We start from the raw sequence: 8813 nt of genomic DNA, 5'->3' as shown, positions 1-8813 counted from the left end.
ACTGCTCAGTAGGACTGCATATATAGGCCAAGCCTCTGCTGCTATAGCAATGTTGGTCATGGACCCCCTGCTAGCCACTGAACACACACACAAGCAAACATACACACTCACACACCACCACAACACCTGATGTTATGCCAAGAGTACATTATCATCCCAAAGTAAACAAGTTTGTTAAAAAAATCTAGAATCATTTCGTTCAATCAGGCTACATGACAATCTTCATGAATCTGTTTGGCTGAGTGGAGAGCGCTTTAGGACCCTTTTCACCTTTTAACTAATCAGCTTTATTGAATTGTTTTATTAGAAATGCGTCAGTAAAAATCCATCAATTACAAAAGGCTGATACAACTGGGAAATTTCCCTAATTGTGTGGCATTGATACATACAGTAAAAGGAGAGAGTGCAATAGCATGGCATCAGGACAAACATCCATCAAAATAGAAACCTGAAATTGATAGAAGCTTTTAGGAATGCCCTAAACTACGACTTTCATTTTGAGAAATTCCATGATACACTGTAAATAAATTATTTTGATCACTTTGGATCAAACATATACATAGTGTACATGTTCAGTTACAGAATAATTTAGCCATTTTTATTTTTAAATAAACTAGAACCTCTCTAGCTGGACAATTCACATTCTCTTACTTAGTGTTGCTGAGACTGAAATATTATATATCTTATATCATGAGAGGTAGAGAGAGAAAGAGTGTGTGTATGTGTGTATGTGAGAAACTGAACCTTGGAATGTGCTACTGAGTTGAGCACACCATATGTGTTAATAGACGATCCAGCTCGGGCCTTCTGTGTCTGGGTGTGTGTCTTTGAGAGTGTGTGTGAGTATATACGTGTGTGCGTGTCTCTGAGTGTGTGTGTGTGTATGTGTGTGTATGCATGCCTGCGTTTGTGTATGCACGTTTGTGTGTGCTTGAGTGTGTGTTTCTACTCCTAGCTAGAGGAGACAGTGCCCCCTGCTGTGGAGGCCCCAGTACTCCCAGACCACCTCACTCTCACCTCTGAGGACCACCTAACACTGATCCTCACAATGTTTACCCCAGCTAACCCTATAGGTCTCCATTGAAACGTATACACTTGCCTTGACCTTCCCCATGATAGGTGACAAATGTGGACAAACTTTGTTCCAGACAGCAGCCTGTCCCGAATGTTCATCCATTCTCCGCTCTAAAGATCTAACTGTGTACTAAAAAGGGTAGGGCTCCATCTGACTGAATGAGTCAGGCAGATATTATATGATTGTATTGATATCCTTCAATGGGTTATGTCTTGATCTGTCTCTTTATTCAACACTCTTGAGTTTAGCGTGTTCCTACATTCACCTGAACCACTGTCTATGCCCATGTCTCAGTTTACTAATGGTCAATAAATGTATGATGGCATACAATAGACAGGGTAGGATAGATGGATCAGTTTTATTTAAAGTGAACAAACCTATTATGAAATTAACTTAATACGCATTCACCTTCCTATTGTATTAACAATAACATGATGTATTAAATAACAGAATCTAGAGTTTAAAGTCTAAAGTTTAATGTAGAATTGTTTGATTTTTTGTATGCATGTTTTATTGTTTCTTACATTCACATTATCATCATCATTGCTCTGCATTCACATTTATTCGCATCATAAGTATGAGTATAGTATATGCAATGTGTTTTGTGTTTGTGGATTGTGTTAACTGCAAAAAATATTGTAGAAATATGCATATGAAACAGATCCTTGAATGTGTGTCAATGTCTCACTTGTAGTTTAAACAATGTATTCATACTGGTCATAAACCATGCATTTAGCCTTGATACACCTGTAAAACACTCTTAACATTCAATATATGATAATCAAATTTAAACAACTGTAAAATACTATTTGTACAACCACTGTTATTATAATGCTGTAGATTTAATTTTTTGATTGGACAGAAGTCCAATAACAGAAAGGTAGTCAGATAAGGAAACGGGTTATAGGGGGTAAACAGTTACGCCCCCCACAGGTGTCTGCGCGCATTGCATGGAGAAAGCGAGCTTATGGACCGCTGGTTCCAGTGTGTTTTTTGCGCTGAACATCATATTTTTAACAGGTTATTAAACAGCGTTACCTACTGAAGGTGGGTATCTTAAGTATCCTATGATATTTTGAAAGAAAATATAAAGTGAAGATAACCATTGTGTTCGCTGTTTTTTTATGTTTTACGCAGTGTTGTTGTTCAGTTGACTTTTAGCAAATTATGTCGTCACCACAATAATAAACCCATTTCAATTCTTAAGAGGAAAATTAAGAAACAATTCCGCTGAAGTGTGTTAGTACAGGTAACAGTCTTTGCGTCTTCCCTGTCTCAACTGTCTTAGAGTCGGTTTTGTTCCGGCGTTCCATTCCACAGGGTGAGGGGCGGAGATGGAATATTCAGATCAACAGAGTGACAGCTCCTGTTTCCCAACGCTCTCAGAAACTCCACTGGCGCCTTCCTCTAACTCCTCACTTCATAGTTCTGGGTAGTAAAAACATCGGACGCTAGGGGATCAAGACGCATGCCTCTACGTGGGCACTTTAGTGATCTTTTGGGGTCGTTTTTTTCCCATTTGATTCTTTTTCTTCCTCTTAGTGGCTGCATGATTGTTCTGCGCGTCTGATTGTTTAGTTGATTTCTCGAGCTTTTTTCCTCTGGAATAGGCGACATACACACACTCACCAATGTCGTATCCTCAGGGTTACCTCTACCAGCCCCCCGGCTCTTTGGCTCTCTATTCGTGTCCAGCTTATGGGGCTTCGGCTTTGGCCGCCCCCAGGAACGAGGAGCTGGCACGGTCTTCGTCCGGCTCAGCGTTTAGTCCCTACGCTGGATCCGCTGCTTTTACGGCTTCAGCCAGTGGCTTCTCAAGTCCACTGCCATACTCAACAGATCCGACCACGGGGTTCCCATCGTACATGGTAAATACGCTGAGAATGAATATGATACAATCGTAGAACGTATTTTATAAATCTAGACCAATTCAAATAGTAATGTTAATCGGTTTGTGTGGGCCTAATTGTGCAAAAAAGAAAAAACGATAGATAGCCTCAGTGTTTTTAGATTTTCTACCATTTAAAAGGGCAATGTTGTCCTGCCGGAGATTAAAAGGTGTCAAGACCACTTTTTATGTGGTTGGTGAGCAAAATGTTTTTCATAGCCTAAATATTAGTCTATGTGAACACATTACAACTGCGGATATCTCAAGAGTAAAACATATTAGTTATTTTCTATTAATTACGCTTCTTAGCCTATTCTCATTATTATTATTATTATCATTACTAGGCTATTATTTGACCGAAAACGAATAGAACCGGTAGGCCGTGCTTAACACACGCATTTCGTCTTGCTAAGCCTACGTTAAAAGAAAGCCTACTTTTTAGTCATATGGGCTTTACACATAAAAAAGCCTTACCGATTTTTTTGAACATTTAAGGAAAATAGGCCTAATTAACCAAGTTATTGGCTGTGATGTTAATTTTGTTTTATTTTTATTGAACGCCTGCCATGCGTAGCCTAATTAAAATGTGTATTAGTTTAATGCGCAGTTTAGAAAAGAGTAACAATGCTAACGTGTCACTTCAATGCTTTTTAAAGGTGTATTTCCACTGATTTGCTAATTGGATTTGTTATGGTGCTGTGCACATTATGCTAACAAGTCTCTGTACAAAACATGCTACCCAAAATATAGCTTAAACAGGAAGTTATCCGCGATGAAAAAACAATTGTGACAGCGCGATGTATCGTCTATCTGTTAGTTAACATAATACAATCCAATTAATCAATCCAATAATGATCTTGTTGTAGCTAAACCTTCCTATATTTTAGGCTACTTTATACCACTTTAACGGTGGAATGACTGTAAGTTAGGCTACCAGTGAGAATAGCGTTAGTGATGATTATGTATTAATAGCCTACTATTATGTACACTAATTAAAATTAAATAATCAATTTTACTTTTTAGGGCTCTCCATACGATGCCCACACTACAGGCATGGCCGGTGCAATAAGTTACCACCCTTATGGAAGTCCTGGATATCCGTACCAGCTTAACGACCCGGCATACAGGAAGAACGCAACCAGAGACGCTACAGCCACGCTGAAAGCCTGGCTACAGGAGCACAGGAAGAACCCCTATCCCACCAAAGGAGAGAAGATCATGCTGGCCATTATCACCAAGATGACCCTGACGCAGGTCTCTACCTGGTTCGCCAACGCCAGGAGGAGACTGAAGAAGGAGAACAAGATGACCTGGGCACCGCGGAATAAGAGCGAGGATGAGGATGAGGATGATGGAGACGGGGAGAGAAAAGACGAACGTTCAGAAAAGAACCTTGACAACAGCGAGATATCAGCCGAGGACGAAGGTAAACTGAAATACTGACGACGTTAATGATTTGTTAAATACTTGTATTTAATAAATAAATGTATTTTATCAACGGGTAGCCTGTTCCGAGATGATTGATGGCATGACGATTGAGGCATATAGCCTATATTTAACAGCATGTGCATGGGCCCAAAGGCTGTAGGCTATCGGCTCTAATGATATGTAACAAAACGATTAACAGGAACATTGTTGGTCCAATATAAAAAGGCCTAGATTTATGATCGTTTTCACCATATTGTCGTCGTTTATTCGAAGTGTTATCATTTTTGTCAATGTTTTGTACATACTACCAACTTGGCCACTTTGTTTTGTTTTTCTTTTAGGTATCAGTTTGCACGTTGATACACTCACAGATCATTCTTGTTCAGCGGAATCGGATGGAGAGAAGGTGAACTCCAGGATAGGAGACGTGGCTTGCGAGTCTGGATCAGATACGAAGGACAAATGCGAGGATGAAGATCACGATATAGAAAATGATGAACGCCATCGAGGCCTGTCACCGAAGCCGGTGACATCATCACCCTTGACAGGAGTGGAAGCTCCGATTCTGAATCACCATCATCGGGAAGACTCCCGAAACAGCAACAAATCATGCATTGACAATAGAATTTCTTCAGTTCCACAGAGTCAGACCGTTAAACCCAAATTGTGGTCATTAGCAGAGATTGCCACCTCGGACCACAAGCAGCACCTGGGGCAAAACTGTCCCTCGAGCGCTGGCCTTCTGAACTCCACCACTTCAACGACGTCCCCAGCCGGCGCTGTGTACCCTGCGTCCTCCATCTTGGGAAGACCTATTTATTACACATCTCCTTTTTATAGTAATTACACAAACTATGGCAACTTCAGCCCGTTGCAGGGCCAAGGGATTCTGCGGTATAATTCGTCTGGAGCGGCTGCTGCTGCAGTCGCCGCAGCTGCGAATGAGGGACTCACTCAGTCGGTTCTTGAAGCAAGCTCCATGCACAAACAACAGAGCAATGACTCTTTCATTAAAAGTATCTCAAACCAGATTGATCAACAATTCAGACCCTCAAATTTAGAGTCAAAGAAAGGTACGTAACATGCATGAATGCAGCAAACAATATTTCCCTTTTTTGTGCAATTCATTTCGAATAGAATTCACTTCATTTATGCATTTCTGATTAAGCATTTTTCAGTTCCCCATGCACGAAATCAAGTAGGCTATTCGATATTCTGACCTTAATTTATTTGTGCAGGGTATTTCACAGTGTAAACACAGTAGCCTAGCCTATAGTTGCACAGGCCTCATTTATTGTAATCATTCAGCAACGTGTACATGCGCGCGCACACACACACACGCACACACGCACACACACACACACACACGCACACTGGAAGTCAATCTGGCCTGTTATGAGAGTGCAGTAGCTATATAGAGAAATGTTGCCATAGCACTAAATAGGGATTCTATTTTTGACAAGACCCCCCGACATGTGCACAGTAGGAACGCAGCCTCATATATTAAGCTAACATTTATTAAGATACATCACGTAAGTTAGCTTCCAGTAATGGTGTTGTGTGCATCTGCATTGCTTCAACCATTGACTGATGGTCATTCGACTGCAAGTTGCGCACGTGCAGTAGCCTATGTTATCGGCAGGACACTGTTCTGAGAACAAGAAAAAGTAGGAGCAAACTTTTTTCTGTTTCGGGGGTTTACTATATGGACTTAAATAGGTTATGTTCCCTTGGTCTACAGGTAGGTGTCACAATTGCTTTGAATAAAGCAAGCAAGCCATCACCTCTCCACCCCGTTCACCCCTAACCTTTTCTCTAAACTGGAACGCAACTCGTGCCACCGTTGACAAGAAGGCTGCTGCGCACTAGAACGTCTCATTCCTCAGTGACTAAATAACCAGTGTGATAACATAAACACGAATTATTTGTATAATTTAAATTTCGTTTTTATGAAATGTGAATATGCTGGTTCAGTCCAATGTAGTTAAAGTGATTTTGGAAGACATGTTATTTCTCAGGATTTTCAGTTTGTTTCTTCGCCACGGTATGGTAGCCTATACTTTAAGTGTGAAAATGATTTGGCCTTCTGTAAACCCGTAATTTGTAAAGAGATGTCTGACGTATAAGGCGACCGAACATATTAACTTGAGGACTTAAGTGGAATACATTTGATATTTATTTTTTTAATGATGGCAAATGCCTATAATTTATGCAAGTTGTATTGCAATGTAAACTGAACTTGTTTGTAAATGCATTGACAATTTTTATTTGAAACGCATTTGAAAGTTAAACAATCTTGTTAACAAGAGTACTTTACTAATTTATATCTCTGATTGTAAATTAAAAACGCGCTAGTGTGTACTGGCGAGGTAGTGCTATCTATTATTCAAAGGAAAACAAATTAAACCGTTTTCCTCCGTATATCTAACTCTGAGACTCATTCATTCCTTTATTACCAGCCTGCTAATGAACTGTTTGATCAAAACATGTGAATGAAGGTGAAAACACTGTGACATTTTTACACATAACCTCGGCTATTCTGTGCTTTATTCACCGACACTGATGGATATAATGTAGCTTGGTTTTGCCTTCATTTATTTTTTCACTATGATTAATACAGCCATAGGATGCAAGCCTTGTAAGTTCCCAGCGGGGTGATCCCGCGAGCTTTTGGCTTAGCTCTGAACGGTCAGTCGGGGTTCATTATAGGCGATATTGAACAATCCATAAAACCCTATCTTCACATCTGCCAGGGCCAATGGAGTGTGAGATGTGGCTAATCGCACCGCGTTTTCTTTGTTCTTCATTTTTGTAAATTATAAAAGTTTTCACACAGTGACTAAGTCACAATAACATTGGATACATTAGCATATTATTATTAATATGCTAATATTCATAATGTATTATTAGCATATTATTATTAATATGCTAATAATAATAACAACTACAATATTAACAAACACATAGGTATTGTTGTTATTATTAAAGCCTAATTGCTGTCCTGATTGGCTACATTAGTTAGCCTGATGAAAAGTTAGATTTACAGCAGGGTTGGTTTTAATATTATTAAAATGAGCTAACTGAGGTTAGGGATAGCTACCATTTAAATGATGGTGATTATATTTAAGGGTATTTACTAATAGTCATAATAATAATAGTAAAAGCAAGTTTGCACGAGTCAGAATCGATGTGTGAGTGCTGCATCAACGCATTGCACTGTGATGGGTGAATAATCTTATTTAGCCAACCTCCAATGGGCTATCGAGTATCGTTGTCTGAAAATACACGTATATAGGCTATGTATAAAACATAATAAGGGCAACATCAATGCGATATTCCAAGAAATAGGTGTAGCAAAGTGGGCTGCCATGGTCATCGCAACTTTCGAGGTGGCAAAGAGCCATGTTTTTCACATGACATTTGAGGGGAATGTTACTAAAATCTCCAGAGACTACTTCACCTTAGTTTCCTTTTCGGCTCAAACATCCCTCTATTTCGGTCGCTTTAGAGAAGCAGTCAGACAAGGCCTTCTACAGCAATCCACGGGCTTTCATTAGAGTTGATTTATTGAAATTCAGGCTTTAATCTCAGGTGGGCTCCCCTGGGAACAACCACTGTTGTCAAATAGCACCAGAGGCGGTTTCCTTCATAGGCTCTGCCTCTTTCCTCTCTTGAAATGTCAACATTTGTTCTCAATAAGAAGAAGTTATTGTTTCTGTAAAACTGCTCTGCCGCCGCCTTTGAAAACATGAAAAGGGATTTCACCCACCTCTGTTTGATTAAGGGCAAAGTCAGGTGAGACACCCCAGCGTGCCCGCACAGCAAACAAAAGGTCGTTCAACCTTTTTGATAAGTTATTGAGAATGTAAGTCGTAATGAGACACAATTACTAGGCAGAGACTAATTTATTTTCTTATTATATGTATTTATTTATGTATTTGTTTGTTTATTTATTTATGTACCAAAGGTCTATAGTAAAAAAAAAAAACATAATGTACTTTATAACAAGTTATGAATGACCGAAATTCGGAGTATCAATGGGGAGCCAATCAACGAATGCTTAGGTCGTCTTCAATAAGTGCAGTGGTCGGTCTCAGATAAATGGATGGCTTATGTCCTTGATTGAAAGCCTCTCAGGGAGGCGAACCCCTTATCGTAGATCATATAAGTAGTTCATATGCAGATAATTCATGAGATTCACTTCATCCATCTCTTATCTGCTATCACTGTTTCAGTCTAATCTCTGAAGCACACCTGCAGTTCTTTAAATTGAAGTTTAATTATGTGGAAAGTTTTATTATTTGCTGTATCAAACTAAATAAACATTTAGTGCAAGTGATACATTTAAGACCATTACTATTTCACTAAAGCTTATACAAGCAAGCTTGAATGTTGTAAATGTGTAAGAATAACATAAGCGTA

At 39.4% G+C, this 8813-nt stretch overlaps 1 protein-coding gene across 1 annotated transcript; it reads left to right on the top strand.

Moving 5' to 3' along the window:
* Positions 1-2535: 2535 nt before the first annotated feature.
* Positions 2536-6820, top strand: irx2a (iroquois homeobox 2a). The gene is made up of 4 exons (XM_067238248.1): positions 2536-2943; positions 3987-4389; positions 4733-5464; positions 6133-6820. The coding sequence occupies exons 1-4, from the start codon at positions 2707-2709 to the stop codon at positions 6156-6158; spliced, it is 1398 nt and encodes a 465-aa protein (XP_067094349.1). The 5' UTR covers positions 2536-2706; the 3' UTR covers positions 6159-6820.
* Positions 6821-8813: the final 1993 nt, after the last annotated feature.

Source organism: Osmerus mordax, chromosome 6 (genome assembly GCF_038355195.1).
Source record: "Osmerus mordax isolate fOsmMor3 chromosome 6, fOsmMor3.pri, whole genome shotgun sequence".
NCBI lineage: Eukaryota > Metazoa > Chordata > Actinopteri > Osmeriformes > Osmeridae > Osmerus > Osmerus mordax.
This window is presented reverse-complemented; position numbering and strand designations above follow the sequence as displayed.

What these genes read in the sequence shown, in the direction of transcription:
- irx2a (XM_067238248.1), top strand. Translation starts at nt 2,707, where the DNA reads ATGTCGTATCCTCAGGGTTACCTCTACCAGCCCCCCGGCTCTTTGGCT. An exon ending in GATATCAGCCGAGGACGAAG is followed by an intron (nt 4,390 to 4,732) that starts GTAAACTGAAAT and finishes TTTTTCTTTTAG; the next exon opens with GTATCAGTTTGCACGTTGAT. An exon ending in AAATTTAGAGTCAAAGAAAG is followed by an intron (nt 5,465 to 6,132) that starts GTACGTAACATG and finishes CTTGGTCTACAG; the next exon opens with GTAGGTGTCACAATTGCTTT.